This window comes from Coturnix japonica, chromosome 12 (genome assembly GCF_054131305.1).
Source record: "Coturnix japonica strain WE chromosome 12, WE-NBRP24, whole genome shotgun sequence".
In the NCBI taxonomy this organism is placed as follows: domain Eukaryota; kingdom Metazoa; phylum Chordata; class Aves; order Galliformes; family Phasianidae; genus Coturnix; species Coturnix japonica.
The window spans coordinates 21,419,931-21,442,695 of record NC_140674.1 but is presented as its reverse complement, the minus strand read 5'-3'; the positions used below and the strand labels follow the sequence as shown (position 1 = coordinate 21,442,695).

Genomic DNA, 22,765 nt, shown 5'->3' with positions numbered 1-22,765 from the left:
TAGGAAACTCAAATAAACCTGCAACTTCTGGACATAAAAATCTCATGGGGAATGACCTACATCCGCTCTCCTTTGTGAATGAAGAAATTCAGAAGGTTTGTGTGTTTGTTTGCTTTTCCTTAAGTTTGTTGTTGCTAATTGAGGGAAGAAGATTCTGGAAGTGCACTTTGGTCATCTGAGTTTTGTTTGGATCCTTGATGTAATGGGAAAATATATGAAATTAGCATTTGACACATTGTCAGTTTGTCATTATGAGCAGTGTGGGTTTCACATGATCCCACATTAAAAGTGCCGACTGTCTGCGAGAAACACTGGAAAAAAACCTTTTCCCTTGTTTCATTTCAGCATTTTCAAGTAGCAAATATTCGTTATTGTCCTTTTTCCTAATCACCTCCTGTGTGTCTTTTATAGTAAATAAACCTTGATTGATCTCCATAGAGGGCACTGGATTAAATTCCTCTTTTTCACAGATTATGTTGGATGATTCTAGTAGATGCAAAATCATTCTTATTTCATTTGCATCCCCTATAGATTATTAAGAAAATTCTACAGAACAGTCTAAGTGGGCAAGGCTTAGTGATAGTAATGAGGTTTCTAACCAGTCAATAACTATGGCTGTCCAGCAGGTCCACACTGAAGAACTGTGAGCAAGATCTGGAAGGAAAACGCATTTAGATCCTCTGAGGAGAAAGGCTGAAGATAAAGTCCCGCACTGAGGTATGCCAGACATAATTTGGACGCTGAACAAGTCACTGTCAAGTTGATTTCTATCACCTTCTGCCCCTGTTCCAGCTCCTATCTTGAACATTCGTTATGCATACTTGACGTTTATGAAGCTGTTGGTGCTGGGAGAAGGGCCTGGCAGGACTGGGATTTTAACTAGATGTCGTCTGGTACAAATTAGCAAGTGTCCTATCCTTGTTAGGAACCTGCGAGTTCATACAACACAGATGTTTAAAGCTGTCTAAACCAAGTCTGTGACGCTCAAGTGTGTGATTAATGAAGGTAAGATTTCACTTGGAGTTTATTATCAATCTTAGCAGTGCCAGGTGTTGTATCTTGCAAGTGAGTTTGAATCATAGCATGGATCCCTTGTTGCATAAGTGAAGCTGGATGTTCTAACACCAACCCATGTGATGTCAGTGCCCTCCTGCAGGATTTGTTTGCAGTGAATGTCGGTGCTTTCCAAAGCTGAGTCCTACCACAGAGGTGCTGGATCAGCACTCTGCCCTCAGAAGCTGCTGTTGCTGATTTTACAGCTTAAACTTTCAGCTGTTGCACTGAGTTTGCTCCCATAAAGGTTGTGTAAGGCCAGTCTGGAGGGTTACAAGTGTAACTGTCTACTACAGCGCTCTTGATTGAAGTTGTGTAAACTCTCTATTTCCTTATTTTGCTTTTACTTGAATAGCATCCTGTGATAAATTATTCATTTTCCTGTCAAAGGCAGACAGATATTTGAGCATCAGAAATGAAGGATGAGAGAGGGAAGCAACATTACAAAGAAACTCGATTCTATACCCAGTATTGCAAGACTAAACATAATTCTGAAAAACCTACCGCTTAAAATTACCTTACAAGCTTTGGACATATTTTCAAAGGGTTGTGTTTAAATACATGTGCACTCCATAAGCTCCACGTGTGGGGCATTTTTGCTTGAGGAAAACGTAAATGTATTACCTAATGGGATAGCCAGATACGATTTTTATTAAGTGCGTCATAACACAGACACGAAACTCATCTTAATGTGCCCAGATTAATCACTGTGGTCTTGCAAGAATGCAGTGCTGTCTTTCAATCCACGTGTTTCCTGAGCCAGAGAAAAAAAATCCTACCTTCCTACAGTTGCTCTGCTTTCTTAGCGTCTTTGCTTCTGAGGTTTTCCAATGTAAACCATTGCAATTTATGACTCTTGCCTATTAAAACTGTATTTCTTCTCGCCATATTTTCCACTTTATTTCATCCTCCTGGTGAACGTGGATGGATTCCTGATTAGAAAGGGAAAGAAGCAGTTGTTTGTTAGCTGCCCAACTAAACCTGGGGCTGCTGGGTGCATTGTGTGGTCCTTAGAGACATCTGTGCTAAGGTTTTGTCATTCAGGACTTGTGGCAGTGTGTCTCAGATACAATTGGTTGCAGCACAGAGTTCCTCGTAATACTGAACTACCTTAAATCTGACTTAGCCAAATCATGTGTAGGAGTGAAAAGATAATGCTGTAACTTGATCTATTCTGACTTCTGGTAGTCAGCAAAGACCTCTACCCCTAGAAATTACATTAGCAAACTCATTTCACTTAGCCTGCCGAACAGCCACCATCAATTAAATCAAGCCAGGCTGATTTTGATTTGATAACTTTCAGGTAAAATGTTCACTAGCCCTTGAGTCATCCAGCATGTCCACAGCTATTTCTCTTTTAATTATGATAATTCCTTGAAAATCAGCCGTGTTTACTTTTAAATTGTGGTTACAGTATTTTAGAAGGATTTTTGTAGCTGTGACAACACTGCTGGCCAGGAGATCAGATTTTGCTACTTCTGCTTAAAGCTTTCAGATATGAACAGGACTGAGTGATCCTGAAGGCCGTTTTTTCATCAGTAACTCAAAACCAACCTTCCCTATGATCACAGTTTTCCATTTGTCATGTTACCAGAAGGAGGATATTTTTAGCAGAGATCCTTGAACTCTAGAAACCTGTTTTAGAAGAGATCAACTCGAACCCAGGACTTAATCCACCTGTGCCACAAGGCTGCGGTGACTTCGTATTGTAGCAGGAATTATAAGCAGTGCCATAGGTTACAGTACAACAGAATTTAAGCTACTCACCATTTGTAATTTTGACTTTGTACTTCATTTGATTTGGTTTTTTCCTGATTGTTCCCTGTCCTCTTTGTCTTACTACTTTGGTGAGACCTAGAGAAAAAATAGAGGTGGCTGGGTCAGATTGTATGACAGCAGGGAGCAGGACTTAGGCTCTGAGTCACCCTGGAATTGCCACTGCAGGACGAGATGTACCGTGATACTTCACTCCTTCTGGAAGGAAACCGGAGTTGAAGCTCAGCCCAGAGAGGGGCAGAGAGAGTTCAGCAACACACAGCAGGACAGAACTGCATTTCTCTGCTCGCTGGGCTCCCACCCAGCAACGTGTGTGTGCTTTGCAAGCTGAAAATTATTGTTGTAGTGCGATTTAAACCCAGGTGGAAATGAAAATCACTACTTGGCTATTGGTCTTGCTACTTTAGAAATGCAGTATGTATTACGACTGCATGGCATAGTCTTACAGTGGTGACAGGAGGAGCATCTTAGCCCTTGGGCACATTTTGGAGTGCAGTACTCTGAAAATGCTGCAGTGTGAAGGTGCTTTCTCACGCTTCCGAGCTGCTGCTGTGAGAGCCTCATTCCCACTAGATGTCTCTGCAGCCCCAGAGCAGCTGTCGCACGACCCACGGTGGCCATATAAATAAGAGTACACAAACTGTGTTTGCCTTTTTGTTTCCTACCTGCAGCTGCTGTTAGGGAAACCAGGCAGAGCAGTTTGCCTCATTGTGTGCTGGTGCCTTAGAATGTAAATGTTGTCAAACAAAAAATACCCATCAGACAGGTATTCTGTCCTGTCCTGTAAAATCCTCTGTATTTTGTGAATTCCCTGGGTGACCATGTGGGAAGGAGCAGTGTGTGCACCCCATCCCTTGGTAGCACAAAGCACTGACCTGGCCGGGCAGTGAGCGCATCCTCTGGGCTGCCACTGCTCACATCTGCTGCCTGCAGCGGCTGCATCCCCCCGTTACAGACCTGAAAGAAAGACAAACAAATCTCATTAATTGTTATTAGCAGAAAGCAAACACAGCTAACGTGTAAAAATAGTCAGGTTTGTTTTTGGATACCTTCTTGGTGAACTTCTGAGTGTTTTTCTGTAGGCTATAGGCGTAGCACTTCAGTTCATACCAGTTACAGAGCAGGGTGACTCTGTGAATTGATGATACATTTAAATAAAATATTAATGTAAATGTTATTACATGTCTACCGCTGGTTGCTTGGAGTAGAATGATGCTTTTATCTGACACTTACCAACAATTTATAACAAACTGCCTTTGCAAAATCCTCTGCATCAGGCTGACGTTAGGGATGGAATGCAATCAGTTTTTAACAACGCTATCAAAAGGCTTCCTCTAAAAATACACTCCAGCCTCTGGAAATGGCAGTGCATCTTTGAGCCCACCCATAAAAGGACTTAACTGTAAAGATGTAAGAAGTCAGGATTCCTCATTTATGCCAATACATTTTAAATGTAAATAGTAACTGCTGATCCTTACAAAACGGACCAGGGGTTGAGCTCTGATTGTTGGAGTCCTCTCAGATTACCTTCAACCTTGCTTCTGACATTGCTGGGCAGAGCAGGCTGCAGCACAGAACAGATCTGAGCCCCAAGTGATCCGCTGCCAGGCTTCTTCCAGAATAGTTCAGAAGAAGGACCTATTTCTAATATACTCTGCTGGTTCTCAATAGCTGGAAAAGCAGAACGAACCCTTTTTGGAAGTTAGGGGCTGCAGCAAATGTTAGAAGTAATTGTGCAATAAGAGCTGCCATTCTTCAGAACTGATTAAAACCCTTCCTCGCTGTTCCAATTGACAATTAGTACTTGTGTCACTTGTGAAGTCAGTCATACACTGTGATCATTTCTGAACTGGATTAACTTGATGTTGTGATAACGTGCATTTAATAGCCTTGTTTTCTACGGGACTCAAAGTTCTCCTAATTCAGCAGGTACTGTGCATGATGGCCATGGAGCCTGACACAACATGAGGATCTCTCTAGTTTAAATGATGCTTGCTGCCCAGACAACAGTGCACAAGCATTACATATTAGCTCATGCATTATTGATAGTCCTCTAATTTGTGTGCGACGGGAGGAAGTTGGTCTGCAGCAAGTTATAAATGGAAGGCCATCAACAACTTGCAGGAGTGGGTGATGGTCCTATACATAGCACGGCCCCACACATGCGCAGTTGGTGCCACAAAACCCGTTCCTCACCCAGCAGCAGTTCAACAACAGAGCTGGCAATGGGTTTCCACAGCAGGCTATGTAAAATACTTCTTAATCTCCCTCAAAGAATGATAGCTCGTGAGGGTATCTCCTAATTAATTACAGAACACAGAGTCAGGCTGTGTACATAAATGTTTGCTATCACAGTGGTAAGTATCTGTCTTGAATCCAGCCAGCAGTGCTGCCCTTTGGTGCGCAGTCCTCACACAGGTTCTGGGTTGCATTCTCACAAACCAGTTGCTGGTTGGCACTTTGCCTATTCAGACATGTATGCAGTAATGCAATTTTCACCTCCAAGTGCTAAGCACACCCACTGGTCAGACATAATCCCTGTATAAAAACAGGAGCTGATGACTGCACGGATAGAGAGACAAATATTCCTGTATTTCCCACAAATTGCTCACATAGTTTAGTGTACCTCACATAACTCTGCAGTGCTAAATATGTTGATCACAATCAGGATCTTCTTTTTGGCCTCACTGTAATTGATCTGTGCTCTGGATGGAAGAGAAAGCAGAAGCCAAAGTGAAACAGCTGCAGAAAGAACTGCACAGCATGAGCAGGTAACACAAACAGAAGTGTTAGGGGGAATGTTTGGGGCAGGAACCTAAACAAATACCCATGGAACTGAGAGGGAATTATAAATACCGACTCAACGTCAATATGGCAAAACGACCTTTTGTTCTAGATGAATACGTTCAACAAAGCTCTGAAGTTTGAATCAGATTTAAATAGTCATATCACCAAAATGAATAAGAATTAAGAAGGTAAATTAATTCCTAAGGGAAATCACTGTAGATCTCATTAGCTCAGGAACAAGATACCTTAAAACTTTTAATTAAAGATAATATTTACCGCAAATGAATAAGAGTTGGCAGGTTTCAGCAGAAACCATAATCTCATTTATGCAAAGTTTTCTTGTATTAAGGCAGACATCATTAATCTCATTGGAGATGCCCTCCAGACTGACAGCGCTGCAGCACTGAGGTGATTTCTTACAGAAGTCTTTTTATCTACACAAAAGAAACGTAACTCGAGCAGACACAAACTGTACGAAGGCCTGAGCAATTAGAGGTATCAGTGTGCGAGCAGAGGACTGGCTGTGTGGTGTTAGTGAGCCCATAATGAGCTCGCCTCTAACAGGGCCCATCTCCCACCAGCAGCAGAGGAATTAGCAATAACTGGGACTCGTTTTGCTTGGTTACCTGCACTGTGATGGGGCTGCTCTGACTTGGGAAGGAGTCTGACCCCATAGGAAGCTCAGTGAGAAACTGGGGGTAACTGTGTGCGCTCAGCAGCTGCTGGAAGGCACCGAGCTGCCTTTAGCATTGCATGGAGGTAATAGGCTTGTTATTGCAAGGCAGAACTCATGCAAAGGATACACTGTGTAACTGAGCTCGGAGTCTGCTCAGAAATAGCAATGAATGATGACAATATACATGTATTCGGTGAGGTTTGGGTGGCAGACTGCAAACAAGCTCACCATGAAGCCCATGCTGTGTATGGGAGCACAACAGGCCGCCCAGCAGGCAGTGTGCCCCATCGTGCATTGAAGGCTGCATTGAAGGCTGTGTGCCCCTCAGGGCATGAAGGAGCCGCTCCGCCGGCCCTGTGTGGCGGTGAGGATCGCTTGGCAGGACGCCGGTATCGGCGGGGCTTTGTTTTGCTGCCATCTAGTGGGATAACACTGAATCCATCCCTACGCTCCGACCTGCCCCCCCCGCATCCCGCGCTCTTTATCCCCCCCCTCACATCCCGCCCTGAGGCGCCGCTCCGTGCGCGCTCCCGCCGCCCCCAGCCCCGAACCTTCTGCAGCGGGAGCGCGCGCGGCCATCCGTTACCACGGCAGCGGTAGCCCCGCCCCTATGCCCCATAGCGACCAATAGCGGCGCTGGGACGCGTCACGTGGGCGAGCGGGCGCCGCCGTGAGGGGCCGTGGGGGCGGTGGGCGCTCAGTGCGCGCGGGGCCGCAGCCATGTTCGGGGCCATGGGCCGGTGGTTCGAGGACGATCCGTTCTTCCGGTGAGAGGGGGGGGGCGGCATCAGGGGGGCGAGGTTCAATTCTACACACACGGTGGGGGGTGAGGGTCGCGATGTGGGGGACGGACGGGGCGCACGGAGCGCGGTTGGCGGCGGTGGGGGGTTAAAGGCCGAGCCGGGCCTAATAGTGACCTGCATCCGTGAGGAGCTGCGTGGTAATGACACAGTGACACAGTGACACAGTGTCAGCGCTGAGCGAACGGCGGGTCCTGGGCTCTGAATGGGGGGTTATTGTGATAAAGAGCCCGTGTGAGGTGTTGGTGTTAGAGCCTGGAAGCTGAAAATGGGATGGAAATGGGGTGAAAATGGGACGTGAGAACGCAAAGGAGCATAAGTTATTATATATATGTATATATAAAGCTATTTTAGTGTAGGATGTTTGCTCTCTATAACTTCATGAAGGGGGGTTGTAGTGAGCTGGGGGTTGGACTCTTCTCTCGTGTAATCGATGATAGAACTAGAGGGAATGGTTTTAAGCTGCACCAGGGGCGATTCAGGCTGGACATTAGGAAGTATTACTTCTCATAAAGGGTAATCAGGCATCGGAATGCACTGCACAGGGAGCTGGTGGAGTCATTGACCATGGGAGTGTTCAAGAAACGTTTGGATGTTGTGTTGATGAATATGATTTAGCCGGGAAGTATTGGTGATGGTTGGACTAGATGATCTTCTAGGTCTTTTCCAACCTTGATAATTCTGTGATATTGAGCTTAATCGCTAGCACAGCTCAGGGTATAGGGCTGGGTGGACGAGGCAGGGTAACACTGGGCCCTGTGGTGTGGGTTTGTTGACTGCATCCCATAGTGACGGGCTGTCCGAGCTCAGGCTGTGCCCCTTAAAGGGAACCTCAGCTGCAGCAGCGCCTTCCTGGCACTGGGAAGGAGGTTGGGACAGTCAACAGCAGCTCACACCTCATGGACAGGATACTAAAGGCCACACAGTGCTCTGATGGAATGGGAATAACGATGGAAATTGTCTCATATGTAGTAATTCACAACGTGCTTTTGTGATCCTCTGAAACGGCAATTGCCTTCTGGTTTATTCAATTCAGTTGTTTTGTTGTAGTTGCTTTCAACGTCCTGATGAGGGTTAAAATTGGAGGAAAGTAGCTGGCAGGAGACAGAGGGAGTGTGTGTGAAAGAGATAAGAGCTTGATAGTGAGATTCATTTCCTTGGCACCGTCCACATCGATCTGCTTTACATATAGTTAAGGAAATGAGTTTATTACCTCAGATAAGACGAGCCTCCAAGGTAGTGCAATAAGAGGCTTCAGCTGCCTCACAAGGAGAGGTTTTGACTGCAGGTCTGGAAATAGTGTCTGAGAGGGAACGTCTCCATCTGTCCTGGAAGTGGCCAGCAGGGCTGTGCCTGATGGCTCAGACAGGTGCAGGAGCTGCAGCCCTCCTGCCAAGTGGGTTTAAGTGTGTTTAACTTAGTGCGCAGCCTTTGTCTTATTGCTCAAGGTCTTCTCTTCAGGCTGCTTCTGCAACTTCATTTATGGTGCTTAACATGTGAAGGGCACAGATTCAATGTGTGAAATCCTTACAGAACTAACTGCTTTTTCCACCATCACTTCTATAGCAGAACTGTGCAGAAGTCGTGTCAGTCTCATCAGGAGTTTATTGTCTTTCTCCTTGAAGAGTTCAGTTTGAATGCCAGGTGACCAGTGGTAACTAAACAAGGTTACTCTGTACCTGTTGCTGTTGTAGAGCGTGATTGGAACTAAGGACTGAAGATCTTGTATCTTCTGGTAGAGTTATTTAATCCTTTTAGATGCTTTATCTTGCAGTGATTCCCTGCTGACTTAGCATTGGTTTTGCCCAACTTCTGTACGCTCAGGAGCAGCGCTGCTGCTTTGGAAGCCTGACAGCACTCAGCCTCCTTACAGCTGCTTCCACAACATCCATGGGGAGGTGGGAGCTCAGTTGCTGCACAGTTTGTATCCTCCTTCCTTGTCCATGGCGGTAAGGAGCTGTGCTTCTAAATTGTTTCATAGGATTTGCTTTGAAAGGTCCAAAAAACAAAAGCAAAAATCCCCAAGTTTAGATGCGTTTATGAGTGTAGCAATGCTTGTAGTAGAAGGTGAGTGGCCAAGAGGCCAGAGAATGTGAAGCAGGACAAAATGAATTTCATCAGGCCTGAAGTGTGGCTGTGTTAGGGGTCACATTAGTGTATGTTATGTACACTAAAAGCAACAGAGGTGTGTTTTGTTTTTTAATCTAAATGAAGCCCATGGATCTTGTTTTGCTTGTGTTAGAAGTAATTGTGTGACCTGCTTCTGAACTGGGAGAGGCTGGGGAGAAATCTTAAACTTGTTGGAATACAGTTCATCCATCTTTGTCCTGGTAACCACACCAACCTGAACTTTGTGGTGTTGAGATTGTATGGAAATATGCCCACGTTATTATAGGGCCTGCGTGCTTCCCTCACCTTGGCCTGCACAGTGACTTGTTTGCATCTGTTCTTCATCCTGTATGTGAGCTGCTTATCTCCTTGGGATTGAAGTTAAAGCTGGCAGTCATGTGAGTGGGGTAGATTAGGGTCTACTTACAGCAGTGGAAAAACTGCTCCTGTGGAGCTGTAACGGTCTGTCTGCACTGCAGTGAACTAAATGCACAGCTTAAAGGGATAGTGTTGCATTAAGAGTCTTGTTTGCAAATGTATTAGCTTTGCATTTCTAATTGAATCTCTTAAAAAGAAAAATTCAATTAGATGCTGCTTTGTACTAAGAGTCTGTAGAGGGCAAAGAGTTGCCAGGCCGTGATGTGTGTGGGATGGGAGGTGCAGGGTGGGCAGCAGGAAGGCAGCTTCAGGAGCTGATAGGGACTGAAGAGTTGGAGGAACAGCCTGGATCTTTTCTTCATGGAGGCAGCGATGTCACAGCAAAGTCCTGGGGAGAAGGAGGGCGAGAGACAGCTGGGAAACACCAGGAAATTGGTAGGAAGGGAGATGAGGTGCTACAAAGTCTAAGTAAACATAGCTGGGAAGTGACTGGTGATGTTAATAAAGGGGCTTTCAGTGGAACGGCAAAGGGGAAAATGAGGCTGGATATGAAGGGAGGAAATGAAATGTTTGCTGTATGAAGTAGTCATTTCTGGTGTTTGGGCCAGAGGCAGCAGTGCAATTCATATAACATCATTAGTCATAATATCTTACGTTTTACTCCTTCTCTGGACTCTGTTTGAACTTTCCAGTTCTTGGCCAAATTAAAGAAAGCAAAGAATTAAGTAATAAGAGAGCAGCACTAGCAGTGTCTTACCTGCGTGCCAAGCCAAGCACTGAAATTACTTGGTGGGGTTCTGTGGACTTTTGCAGACAGATGTTGAGTGGTTAGAAAGCAGAGAGGAGCGGGGAGACTAACAGGAAAGCAAAGAGATGGTAAGAGTTGTTCCAGAGTGGTGAAAAGGGATGTGAAAATGTGATTTGTGAGGGTGGAGGAGTGGAAAGGCGAGAAGGAGCAATGGTGGGGAAGTAAAATAAAGATGGTAGAGTTGGCTTGACTGTAGTGTGCTGGGTGTGCTATTAAGGGCGTTCTTTTACCTGCAGTTCCTGATATTTAAATATTAATAAGTGATAAAGTATAGGTTGGTTCTGTAGCTCTATGCAGATAGAAAGCCAAACGTGGACGCCAATGATGGAGTATTTAGAACAGCAGTATGGACAGACACTCAGGAACACAGGAGAGCAAGGAAAGCATCTGAGAAGAACTAAAGCACCCAACCAGAGAGGTGGGAAGGAGCAGAAGGGTAAAAATTATCACACAGTTGGGTCCCTTAAAATAAGGAATAGAGACAGAGAACCATATAGAATGATTTTAAAAAGGGATTTTAAAATGTCAGAGCTATTTTACCTCAGTTGGAATAACCCCCTGACTGTGTGAATGTCTCTTTCAGCGATCCTTTTGCCGCACACCATGAACACATGCGGCAGATGATGAGGAGCTTTTCTGATCCCTTTGGCCGAGATCCATTTCTCAGTGTAACAGATGGCAGGGAGAGAACGGTGGATCGAAGAGCACGCCAGGATTCTCAGGTTGCTCTAAGAGGAAATCAAAGAGTAAGTCCTTTCTTAATCTCTGAGGGCTGCTACACACAACTCACATTTACTGGTAATAGAACTGGCTTCATGTTCACGTTCCTGCTGAATTGGTCCAGTGGAAATGGAGCCTGGCTCAGCTCCTTGGTCAGCTTGTTTCGTAACAGTGAGATGTGAATCTCTGTATTCCTTAATGGCTCCCTGTTTAAGTGTTCATTGCTTAACACTGACAAACACATTGTGCTTTTGGTTCTAACAAACGTCCATGTTGTTAAACACTGAATATATAATATTTAATGAAACAAACAAGAACTACAAATACTTATCAAATGCCTATTAAAACAAACATTATTAAACATTGCTACTGCAGGAAGACTTTAGTAGTGTCCAAAGGCAGAGCCTTCTCTGGACATTGTTAACATTGGATTTAAGCAAAATGTGGTGTTTCAGCCACTTGGTAGAACCTACACAGGTACATTAAGCCCTGTTCCAGTTTCTTTGGTGTGGATAAGGCTTCGTGTTCTGTACTTGGTCTGACTCCTAATAAGTTTTCTCTAGATATGTGGATATACTAATTAAAGAGTAGGGATGTTTCATGGAACCTGCTGTTGCTTTAAGCTACCATCTGCAAATGAGAAGTCGGTAACGATCTGTTTTACATGGAATACCTTTACAACATGCAGGACAAGTACAGCTTTTACTTCTGCAGCTAAATCTTATCTGTATTTAGAAAGGATGTACATCTTTTGTTTCCCTTCCCTCCACCAGGTTAAATACTTTGCTTTTGAACAGTCTCCTGCTATAATATAGAGTGCTTGATTCCAAAAACAGTTGGAAGACAGAACGTATTACAGGGAGTTGTGGAACTTAGCTGGGTTTGGTTGTTGTTATTCAAACCTAGACGTTGAGAGCTTGATAAGCATAGATGAAACACAGTGTCGCCTGTGTGTGAGAAGGGTAACTGCCAGATTCCTTCCTCTGTGCTCATACAGGGCCAGTTAGTTTCAGATATAGATGTTGTTGGATCTAACTAGAGCATGAGCTTTTGGTCTGCTGAGGCTGATTCTTAGGCCGTAGTTCAAGAGATGATGGAAAGCAGCAGGTCTTTTCTCCTTAATATTTAAGGCCACATCATGCCTTATTCTTGGCAATGAGGCAATAAGGCGAAGGATACTTTTATCTGTGGTTACAAAAGGGAGTTAAAGGTACAGGAGCACTGCGTTGTTTTGATAAGCACGAAAGAATTCCACACGTGCAAAAAATGTTTTCAGTATCTTTTAATGTGCCTCATCTTTCACCTAAGAGATGTCACAGCAAACTCCACACTGATTACTTGAGCCTCATAGTTGTCAACAAACTGCTTTTATTGGCATTTCTTCAGAAATGATTCCAACACTTAAGAATAAATAAATTGATGTTTATATAGGGAAAAAATGGATGTCTTTACTGCCATGAAAAGCACACTTTGTTGCGATTACCACTGCGGATTCCCTCAAGTAAAGTGTAGGTGTTTCTATTCCGAGGATATCCTTTTATACTCGATACCATCACACTGTTTTCTGTCACTACATATCAGACAACCACAGTCTATAAGAGTTGATAAAGTTATTCAGGAATCAGATAATTCCTTGCTTCTGTACTTAGAGCTCTCATAAGGTGTCTGGTGCTCCATCTAACCAGTCTTTCTTTAGGTGAGCTTTTATGTAACTCTCCAGCCTTAGCTTCCTAGAAACACAGATTTGTTCTCCAGCATTTAATTACCCTGTCGTATAGGGTTATTCAATATCAGCTGGCCAAACAGGAACTGTGTTGGTGTTGATAGCTACATCTATTTATACAACTGCAGAAGAATATAGCTTGCTGAAGGGGGGGGATTTGTCTTTGGGTGCCTCTGCATATGATGATAGATTGACTTAGATCTTCTTTGTGTTGACCTTTGAAACTGCTGACAAATTACTCTTCATTTTGTTGCGAGGGATGTATGGATATTTTAGAGAAACCTTGTATATTTATATCAATCTCTCAACACACAAAGAGCTCTTGTGAACAGGTCAGCTGCATCATTTAGAATTTTAGTGCTTAAAAAATGACCGGCCTTCTGAAATTTAATTACATAAATGTACATGAAGCAGGGCTGTTGATTTGTTGTTTTTAATCAACTTCCAATGATGGGGTTCTATTGCGTGAGTAGAATAAAGTGTTCCCAGAGAGGTGGGTGACATCTGAATTGCTGGACCTTATCTTAAATAATTTCAGCACACAGGCCATGTCATACCAGCCCCTCCACTTCTGGCTTTAAAGTCTTCTAGTACCTGCATGTGAATGTGACTTGGAAAGCAGTAGCTATCCTGACATTTAAATTATAAATGGTCTTAAATATTTTGCTGCTGTATACCCAGGTTGTTTCATATTGTGTTGTTGTAGCACACTACAAGCTATCAAGGACTTCTGGGATGACCATCTTTGTCACATGCTGTATATGATGGTGCAGTAGGTATTTCTGCTTTTACAATAACTAAATGATGTGAATCCTTTGGTTTCTTTTCTAGGCCATGAGCTATTCCCTCATGCCCTTTTCAGGCTTTGGTAGAATGGTCAGTATCCCAGGACAAACAATGTGGGCAGCTTTTGCTAAATGTGTGTACTGTCTGCATAACTAAAGCATGGGCAAAGGCTAGTTTTGGTGCGCGTGCAACCTGCTCTTGTTGGTATTGGGTGTTTGTTTATTGCAGATCTTCAATGTTTAGATATATGGTTATTTAAATGAGCATGTTTGAATGATGCATATATCCATTAGTTGGAGGAATGTGGGCTTTGTGCCCCCATAATAAGCATGTTTGCATTTCGTAGCACCTGGTAATGCTAAGGGCCTGCTGCGTGCAGCCCTGCAGTCTGCCTTTCCTTCCCAGCTCTGCAGCTGAAAAACCCCTGTGCTGTGTTTGCACCTGATTAGCACACTCCAACCAGAGCTGCTGGTGTAGGAACGCAGGCAGCCCAGCAGGAAGCTTGAGCAGCTCCCAAGTGAAAGTTCACAGGAGGAGGGAGAAGGCATGGTGAGAATCATCCCCACCTGCTGTGCTGGAGAGGAGCCCAGAGGACGATGCTCATTTGGGACTGTGCTGCTCACTTCCCAGATGGCCACTTAGGATAGTTTACTCTTTTTCTACTTTGTTTTTCTGTCTCTCTCTTTGGTATTTTTAGGCTTCTTTTCCACCAAAGGTAGCTTTCATCTGTACAGTCAGTATATGCATCAGTTACAAGCTGTACTAATAAAATTCTGCATGTAAACCTGGCTTAATGTTGTTTATGTAATACTGGATCGATCTTCTGCTTACGTAAAAACAATCAATGCTTTATGGGATATATCTGTTGCATGGGGTAACTCAGCCGCCATTAGAATCCCAAGTTAATGATTCCCTGGCTTTCCCTGGTTGCCCTTATATTACTGGAAAAACCACTTTCTTCTGCTGAGGAACAGCTGTGCCATCTGAGATGGGTTTGCAGGCTGGTTCCATATGCATTAAGGGATTTGCATGACAAAGATAATTTGATATTCAACAGATATGTAAAGTAGGGAGGGTCATACATTACTGTAGAACTAACAGTAGTTTGTGCAAAGTGGCCTCAATATGAGCTTACTCTGACATTTGAGTGTTAGGAATCTTTTACTTCTATCTTTCCAGTATCTCCAACTTAACAATCCTCATGGTAGCTTTCAGTTTTTCATGCAAAAAGATGAATTTTGGCTTGTCGATGGCTATGAATTGCAGGCTCTGAAAGCCCTGTTGGTGTTTTGATTTGCAGGAAAAATAAATGCATGTCAAAATCCAGCCTCAAATTGTAGAATTGGCTGTCTTTCTTTTAATTTTAACTGTTTTCTTTTAGCAGGATGCAGATTTTGGGGATCCCTTTCTTGCGATGGACAGAATGATGTCAAATATGAGGAACAGCATGTTGGAGATGCAGAGAAAATTTGTAAGTTTATTTTGAAACTCTGTTGGAGAATGACAACTGTTTAAAACAGAATCTTGCCAGGAAAATGATGACAACTTTATGCAACTTGTTACATACTGTATATGGGAGGACTGGTCTTAGAGGTTATCTGTTCTCTACTAAACTAAGCTGTGCCATACAAGCTTTGGAGCAGTTTGCTGCTGCCCATACTTCTTGTGCCATGTTCCCTGGCGCTGGAAGACCTGTGCCCAAGATAATGCTAAGACAACAGTGAGGGCCTGTCTTGTGCTGGGGGCTGCTCTCAGCAGCCCATGGCTGTGCTGCTGGGGCTGAGGGTTAATCTGTCAGAGGGCTATTTGTTTTCTTATTGATAATTTTAGAATGTAAGTGTATTATCCACAGACTTTAATTAAAGAGAAGTCTGTGTTGTTTGCAGGATGACCTGTCAGTCCATCCAGATGCACACACCTTCAGCTCCTCCTCTGTGATGACATATTCCAAAGTAGGAGATGAACCTCCCAAAGTTTTCCAAGCTTCAGCTCAGACACGCACAGCTCCGGGAGGTGTAAGTAGGCCTGAGATGCAGCAAAAAGGTGGTATGTAACCATTGGAGTGCAGGATCTTCTATAGCAAACCCCAGGTTCCTCTGGTTCATTCTACTGCAGGCAGTTACTCTTATAATTTAGAAAAATACATGTCTGTTTAAATGCTGTTCTTCAGTAAAGGTGCTTTATGCGAATGTGTTGTTTTCTTCCTTGTCGTTTGTGCTTCTTTTAAGTATACACTTAAACAAACAGCAGGCCTATCAAAAACTGGAAGAACTGAGTGCTAAACAGCTGATTTCCCATGGTGGTCTCCAATGTATTTCTCTTTGTTGTAATTAATTCATCTTATGTGCATTTAAAAATCTGTCTGTAGTAGAAGATAACAAAAGGCAGCCTATCTGTGTAGGGCATGGCTTCAAATCCTGCCCTTTCCTCAAGTACTTCCAAATGCTTATGTAGTGCTTCAGATGAAGATGCCCTTTCATTGACTTAGTTGCAGCTGTTGCATCTAATTCTGCTAAGAAATCTCAATTTAATTTGAACCCTGAAGCAAGGTTCATGAAAGATTATATGTGAGCAGTAAAGGCTGTTCAGCATGTTTGGCTGTGGGATGTGCTCATGCTCAAGCAGACACTCGGTTATCAAAAAGGTTCTAATAATATCCTTATGAACACAGTGATAAGTGGTTGCCTGGGTCAACATGCCAGCCTAGTAATTAGTTGTCCCTTCATGCTGGGAGTATTGGCATCAGCTATTATTCATCCTGTTGTCAAGGACAGTGTTGAATACGTGTCTGTGTGCAGTATATTTAGACTAGACTTTTTTCCCAACAGTTAATATCCAGCATGTGTGTTACTTATGTAACTTTAGATGTTCTTGTTTAATCTGTGTTGGCAGGAAGAAAACAGACTTGATCTGTGCTGTCTGTTCAGCCAATGTAAGAAATGAGGCAGCTGGAAAAACATGTCACACCTCACTCACTTTTTGAAAAAGGGAGAAGAAAAGTAATATTTTTTTTAACCTTCTTTTTTTGATGTTTTTCAAATGATGTGATTTCTCCTTTTTTTTACAGGTTAAGGAGACAAGAAAAGCACTCAAGGATTCTGAAAGTGGAGTGGAAAAAATGGCTATTGGTCATCACATCCGTGATCGTGCCCATGTTGTAAAAAAATCAAAGAACAGGAAGACTGGTGATGAAGAAATGAACCAAGAATTCATCAACTTGGATGAAAGTATGTCGCTTTGTGCACTTCTGATGTGTTTAATGCAAATGTTTCCTGTACTAATGTTGAAGTTCTTGCTTGAAAACCATAAAAGCTTGAAATCCTTTTCGTAAGTCTCAGAAAGTGCTAAGCCTGCAAATCAGGGTTTTTTTAGTCAATAAAACACTAGACGTTAGGTTAAAGTAACCAGTTAATGTTGTGTTATACAAGCAAATGGTACAAATTGTAATATTAATTTGTATTTGAAGGTACTTCAAGTGATTTACAGTTTGGAACAAGTATTTAACAGGGGTGTTACTATCTTCTGTGTAATATACGGCTATCCTGCTTATGTCGGTAATAAAAAATATGCATTTAAGAGATGTAAAAACATGTGCCTGTTTTAACCACACAGCACACTGACTTCTTTCTTTAATCTTCTGAACTTAGGGCTACCTGTGACAAGCTTCAGTTGTCTCCTGCATATACCATAGAGATGGTTTGCGGGTTATATAAAGACTCACAGGCCACGAGTCTAAAACAGTTCAAAACCCTGATTTTCATTGAATGGGTTTTGTTTTTTCCTGTCCTGTTTGCATCTATTTAAAATAAAAGGGAACTTTCACTCTTTTTCAGATGAGGCTCAGTCTTTTGATGAGGAGTGGCAGAAAGAGATTTCCAAGTTCAGGCCATCGAGAAGCAGGTGCAATTTAGATGCTCCGAAATACAGCAGCGTTCAGCACACACGTAAAGAAGATGGAAGGTAAAAATAGTTTTGTATTATGGAAATGCTAGCAACAGAATAAAAATACAGTTCTGAAGTAACAAGTCATCAAAAACCATGTGTATTTCCCTATTCTTGTGTCGTTTGATGACTTATTTTTTGTTTTTGTTTCAGAGAGAAACCACTCACATCTGTGGGCTCCAGGGGACCCAGAACTTCCATGGAGAATGACCTCAGTGTGAAAGGAACACAAGTCCCCATCAAAAGCAGCAAAAAATAGTTCATTGGGAGGGAGTTGGTACAGAAAAAAACAATGGTGCTGCACTGCTTATGTCAATATAAGTATACAACGTACATATGACCAATCTGTCTTTTGTTTTAGTGTTAGTGTGCCTTGCTACTCTAATCTTTGGACTGCTGAATGTTGTATAAACCTTCAGATCATAGGCTAAGCCACTTTAAGAAGAAAGACAAGAAACAAGCAAAAGAAAAGTAACAAAAAAACCCTGTCCACTTAAAAGCACTTTAATGGTTTATCACCAATTCTGATTAAAAAGGTAGCAAAGTCTTTTTTCCACCACTGTTGCACCATTCTCAGACTCTTTATTACCCCCAATGAAATCGCCTTTTCCCCTCACGTGGCATAGTTTGCACAGAAAGTAAATTCTCTTCCTATTCTGTATGGCCACAATTATTATTTGTTTTGGTGATGAAGCAGTCTATAAGAATTACAGTGCGCTGTAGGCACTGCGTATATAGATTTAAAATCACACTGTGAATTGGTAGAGAATTCCCAGATTCATCTTGATTTTAAACTGAAGAAGAGTGAGGGGGATATTAAAACAGCAAATACTTTAAGTTTTAGTTTATTGGCATTCTGTTATAAGTTGTGCTCCTTTGTGTGTGATCCTTTGTTTCCTCTGGAGGTGGTGGATTATTTTTCATTCCTGTGCTAACACTCAGCTGTAACCAGCACTTCAATGGAGAGATCCATTCTAACTGTGCTATGGGCTGGGTGAGCACAGAACAGCACTGCTTGTATTAATGATGGTGGAAAGAGGGAAACGTGATGGGTCACTGTTACACACAGCAACGTGAAAATGTTACGCAAGAAACGGTTTGACACAGGAACACCTGAAACTTTAATTCTTTAATAAAGAGCTATTTATTATTTACGCTTAGTGTTTGCTTTACTGAAGAGCTATTTGTTATTTACTCTCAGTGTTTGGGTTTCTGCACGCCCTGATTTGTGCTGCCCTCAGTTCAGTGTTAATGGCGCTCCGTCCCCCCGCGCATCCTGCGCGCTATTTACAGCGCTGCGCACCTGCGCGGCGCAGCCCCACTTCCGGTCAGGGCCTACTTCCGGCCTGACCCCGGAAGCGGCGTCCCGTCCTTGCTGTCTGCAGGGAGCCGCCATGTTGCGGGCCGTGCGGGCGGCGCGGGGCCGGGGGCGGCGGCAGGTAACGGGTAACGGGGGTGAGGGTGTGGGGAGCGGGGAGGAGGAGCCCACAGCGGGGGTGTGCGCTGAGATGGACGGGAGGGACCCCCGGCGGGAATGGGGAGCGGGGGGAGGCAGGGTGGGCGCAGGAGGGCCGCTGTGGGCCCGGAGCGGGCCGTGCTCCTTACAGACCGCCCTGTCCCCTTCAGCTCCTGCTCGCTCTGTGCCGCCGCTGCTCCTCGGCCGCGCTGCCCAACGAGCGGATCCGAAACATCGGCATCTCGGCGCACATCGACTCGGGGAAGACCACCCTGACCGAGCGAGTGCTGTTCTACACCGGCAGGATCGCGCAGATGCACGAGGTGGGCAGCGATGGGGCTCGGGACGACTGATGTGCCGGGAACTGCTCCGGTACCGTGCAGGGCTACCTTACCTTACCGTGCACTGCTGCCTTACCGTGCAGGATCCCGTACTGATACACCAACACACCCGGCTGCTTTCCTGGGTTGAGGGTTGTGCTGACATGCCCTGAGGTCCCTTCCACCCCCTTGTTGTGCTCGTGTCCCTGGTCAATACCCCGCAGGAGCTGTGAGCCGCTCCTGATGCAGCCAAAGGCAGCTGTGAGAAACAGAGAGAATCCAGGGGTGTGTTTGTAGGTCCAGGTTTGTCTGCTTATGCAGTTCACAGCTGAGTATAACTGGCTGCAGGTCGCTGACCTGTTTTGGGACTGATCCTCAGGGAAGCAAAGGGCATTAAAGTTTAGGATTAGTGACATTAAAGTTTAGGATTAGGGAACCATTCAGATTAGAAAACCCCCTCAGGGCCATTGAGTTCCACTGTCAGAGTAGATGGTGCTACAAACAAATCAGATCTATTTAAGTTTTGGAGCTGTGATTCTCTCACATCTCCTTTCATTGCTGCCTGGGAGATGCTGTTCACCAGATGAAGCGTCACTTATAGCGGATTCTCAGTAAACCCTCTAGGAATGAATTTCTTTTCTCTTTTCTTGCTAAGGTGAAAGGTAAGGATGGAGTCGGAGCTGTCATGGATTCAATGGAGCTGGAACGCCAGCGTGGAATCACCATCCAGTCTGCGGCCACATACACCATGTGGAAGGACACCAACATCAACATCATCGACACGCCAGGTACAGCAGCTCTGATGCTGTCAGGCTGCCATTCCTCTGTGTGTACAGCTCACTGTGCTCGTTAGGGCTGATGCTGTGCTACTGCTGTGCTACTGCTGTGTGTTCTTATGGCTGGAGATTGATTGCATCGGGTGTTTTCTGCAGCCATGAGGAAACAACTGCCCATTACTTTTTATCACTTACAAATATCTTCTATTGTTTTCTTGTTGTTACTCAGGCCACGTGGACTTCACCATTGAAGTGGAGAGATCTCTGAGGGTTCTCGATGGAGCTATTCTGGTTCTCTGTGCTGTTGGAGGAGTTCAGTGCCAAACCATCACTGTGAACAGGCAAATGAAACGTTACAATGTGCCGTTTCTAACGTTCATCAATAAGCTGGACAGGATGGGCTCCAGTCCAGACAGAGCAGTACAACAAATGAGGTACCTGTCACTTCACTTTGCCTGTCAGATAGTTCTGAGCCGTTCACGTAGCAGATTAGTGCTGTTAATATTGAAAAGCGTTCTCTTTTGGAGTTTGTATTTTGGGAGGTAATGCCTGACCTCACGTTAAATCAACTCTCACCTACAACAACTCTCCCTTTTGTCAAGGAAAAGGGAGCAAAGCGGTAGATAGCATCAGCCTAGACTTACTGTGTCTGAGTGTTGGCTTTTTGGTGTTTATTTTGATGCTGGAACTGTATGTGGAGCCCCTTCAAAACCAGCCTGTTGGTTTTTCCTGGATGCTGGAAGCAGATACACCATAGTTCACAGCAGGGCCATGACTCAAGGTTGGGCAGTTTCTGGTTCACCTACGTGGAGCCCCTACCTGCCCTTAATTTGCCATCTTCCTGTGCCTGATTTCATCTGTGAGATACGTATGCTGATAGGCAATAAGGGAGAAGGGTTTCCCATCAAGTCATTAATCTGAAAGCAGGTTGCACTGCCGTTGTTTCCCATGGAGGTTGCTCACTGTGTGTTGGGATATAGAGGTCTGGCAGTCACGCAGGTTAAAATGCAAACAGGTTTTTTGCATCATAATGCAAAGTATGATGCTGTAGTGTAGGAACAGGATGTTGCTTAATAAACATCTGGATTATATGTATGGAAATGACTTTTTTATCCCCTTAATCTGTGTTTGCTCACTTTTTCAGGTCCAAGTTACAACACAATGCAGCTTTTGTCCAGATTCCAATGGGGCTGGAAGGAAACTTTAAAGGAGTTATAGATCTAATAGAAGAAAGAGCTATATATTTTGATGGCACCTTTGGGTAAGGTTTGAAACTTGTGTGTTTCTTCTTCTGAAGCTACTCTGTGTATTGATAATGGCACCTTCCACCAAGGGAAACAATGGCATCCCTTCAGAGATGAAGCAGCCTGATGTTGGCAGGGTTAGGGATGCAGCTTGTGGTAGAGCTGAGGTGTGGCCTCTCAGCTCTCTGGCACAGTGATGACTCACTCACGATGATCAATGATTGGGAGGCTGTAGGTGTGATATTCCTTTAGCTGTTATTTGTGTGTTTAGCCAGACGGTTCGATACGATGAAATTCCGGCTGAGTTTAGAGCTGAGGCTGCAGAACGGCGCTCGGAACTGATTGAATGTGTTGCTAATTCAGATGATCACCTTGGGGAGCTGTTCTTGGAAGAAAAGATTCCTACAGTTGCTGATATTAAGGTAACTTTACATGTTTCTCCTTAATGTAGCACCGTTCTTTCTCTTCTCAAAAAGTCAAGTGAGTGGATGGGATCAGGTCCCTCCTCCAGGGATGTTACATGGCCATGCTGTCAGCTCTAATCAGGACAGACAGACAGAGCTGTGAGTGCGAGGCAGCTTGAGGACACCCACCTGACTGCAGTGCTCTGCAAGCTGGCGTTGACCATTGAGCCCCAGGCAGCAGGTGAAAAGTCCATGTGCAGCTGTTGACACACAGTGAGGTGTTGGGCTTTGTGTTGTGACAGGTGGCAGCATAAGGGAAGGGTGTCTGCTTTGTAGATGTGACTCCAACTTGGTTGGTTTTTCCTCTGCATTATGGCCGTACAGTGCTGCAAGGCGCAGGCTATGGGTGCTCCATCCCTGGAGGTGCCAGGTTGGAGGGGGCACTGAGTGACATGATCTGGTGTGGGGCAGTCATGGCTAAGGGGTGGGAATTAGATCATTTTTGAGGTCTCCTCCAACCCTGTGCCATCCTGTGGTTCTATATGGATTCCTTATGCTTGATGCAAGTGTTTCTGAGGTCTGGTTTGCTATTTGACAACACCTCTTTCTACTGTTGGAAGTTAAATTGTTCAATAATCTTCAGATGCCTGCTCTTAATAGTAATAAATCCATCAAAGGCTGATAAGGGGACCAGCTGCTTAATGTGATAAATTAAAAACTGAGGAAAGAGAACCAGCAGCGTCTGAAGAGTCTGTTATGGGCAGACTGCAGTTTCTAGGAGCTGCTGTTGAAGTTTAAGCTGGTTTCTGTGAGCAGTGGTGGTGGGGGGGACTGGGGCTGAAGTCTGCCTGGTATGGCACTTAGCACCTCCTTTTGCTTCTCTTTGCTCACAGGTGGGCCCTTCAGCTGGGAGCTGAAGCCAAGCTGACACCTAAATGTTGCATGCAGGAGCTATTTCTGTGCGTGCAGCCAGCTGGGCTCAAGTCAGACGTGATCAGTCAGCTCAT

General features: G+C 44.3%; 3 protein-coding genes and 1 long non-coding RNA gene across 17 annotated transcripts in view; 3 read left to right on the top strand and 1 right to left on the bottom strand.

Annotated features, from left to right (window-relative positions):
* RSRC1 (arginine and serine rich coiled-coil 1) overlaps positions 1 to 717 on the top strand; it is a 97,980-nt gene extending 97,263 nt beyond the window's left edge. For 2 of the 4 annotated variants that reach the window (XM_085513394.1, XM_085513393.1), the window contains exon 11: positions 627 to 717. The gene's annotated coding sequence lies outside the window, so the exon portion shown is untranslated. Of the gene's footprint in view, positions 1 to 623 lie in introns of all 4 variants that reach the window. The other 2 variants (XM_085513396.1, XM_015872093.2) reach the window with 1 other exon arrangement.
* On the top strand, positions 632 to 18,712 carry MLF1 (myeloid leukemia factor 1). 7 transcript variants are annotated; one of them, XM_085513398.1, is made up of 8 exons: positions 632 to 717; positions 10,971 to 11,133; positions 13,662 to 13,706; positions 15,001 to 15,087; positions 15,503 to 15,631; positions 16,684 to 16,843; positions 17,450 to 17,576; positions 17,712 to 18,712. In XM_085513398.1, the coding sequence occupies exons 2-8, from the start codon at positions 10,999 to 11,001 to the stop codon at positions 17,815 to 17,817; spliced, it is 789 nt and encodes a 262-aa protein (XP_085369524.1). In that variant the 5' UTR covers positions 632 to 717; positions 10,971 to 10,998; the 3' UTR covers positions 17,818 to 18,712. The 7 variants fall into 7 exon arrangements, with proteins under 7 accessions (XP_085369524.1, XP_085369525.1, XP_015727588.2 ...); XM_015872102.3 differs by having other exon boundaries at positions 642 to 717; positions 14,998 to 15,087; XM_015872098.2 differs by lacking the exon at positions 632 to 717 and adding an exon at positions 6,992 to 7,059.
* Positions 1,682 to 6,896, bottom strand: LOC116653856 (uncharacterized). 2 transcript variants are annotated; one of them, XR_014933443.1, is made up of 5 exons: positions 6,844 to 6,896; positions 3,879 to 3,960; positions 3,705 to 3,786; positions 2,821 to 2,907; positions 1,682 to 1,985 (listed from the first exon to the last, which is right to left on the bottom strand). It is a non-coding gene; the product is annotated as an uncharacterized LOC116653856 (long non-coding RNA). The 2 variants fall into 2 exon arrangements; XR_014933442.1 differs by lacking the exon at positions 6,844 to 6,896 and adding an exon at positions 4,063 to 4,141.
* Positions 18,713 to 18,932: 220 nt separating the features above from the next.
* The window catches only part of GFM1 (G elongation factor mitochondrial 1), an 18,411-nt gene continuing 14,578 nt past the window's right edge, over positions 18,933 to 22,765 (top strand). For 3 of the 4 annotated variants that reach the window (XR_014933433.1, XR_014933434.1, XM_015872088.3), the window contains exons 1-6: positions 18,933 to 18,997; positions 19,185 to 19,337; positions 19,990 to 20,122; positions 20,340 to 20,544; positions 21,255 to 21,371; positions 21,626 to 21,776. Coding sequence is in view for 1 of the 4 variants with exons in the window: in XM_015872088.3 (XP_015727574.1) it covers positions 18,953 to 18,997; positions 19,185 to 19,337; positions 19,990 to 20,122; positions 20,340 to 20,544; positions 21,255 to 21,371; positions 21,626 to 21,776 (804 nt within the window). In the remaining 3 variants the exon portion in view is untranslated. Of the gene's footprint in view, positions 18,998 to 19,184; positions 19,338 to 19,989; positions 20,123 to 20,339; positions 20,545 to 21,254; positions 21,372 to 21,625; positions 21,777 to 22,765 lie in introns of those variants that run through there. The other variant, XM_085513388.1, reaches the window with a different exon arrangement.

What these genes read in the sequence shown, in the direction of transcription:
- MLF1 (XM_015872097.3), top strand. Translation starts at nt 7,013, where the DNA reads ATGTTCGGGGCCATGGGCCGGTGGTTCGAGGACGATCCGTTCTTCCG. An exon ending in TTTCAGGCTTTGGTAGAATG is followed by an intron (nt 13,707 to 14,997) that starts GTCAGTATCCCA and finishes GTTTTCTTTTAG; the next exon opens with CAGGATGCAGATTTTGGGGA. An exon ending in TGGAGATGCAGAGAAAATTT is followed by an intron (nt 15,088 to 15,502) that starts GTAAGTTTATTT and finishes TGTTGTTTGCAG; the next exon opens with GATGACCTGTCAGTCCATCC.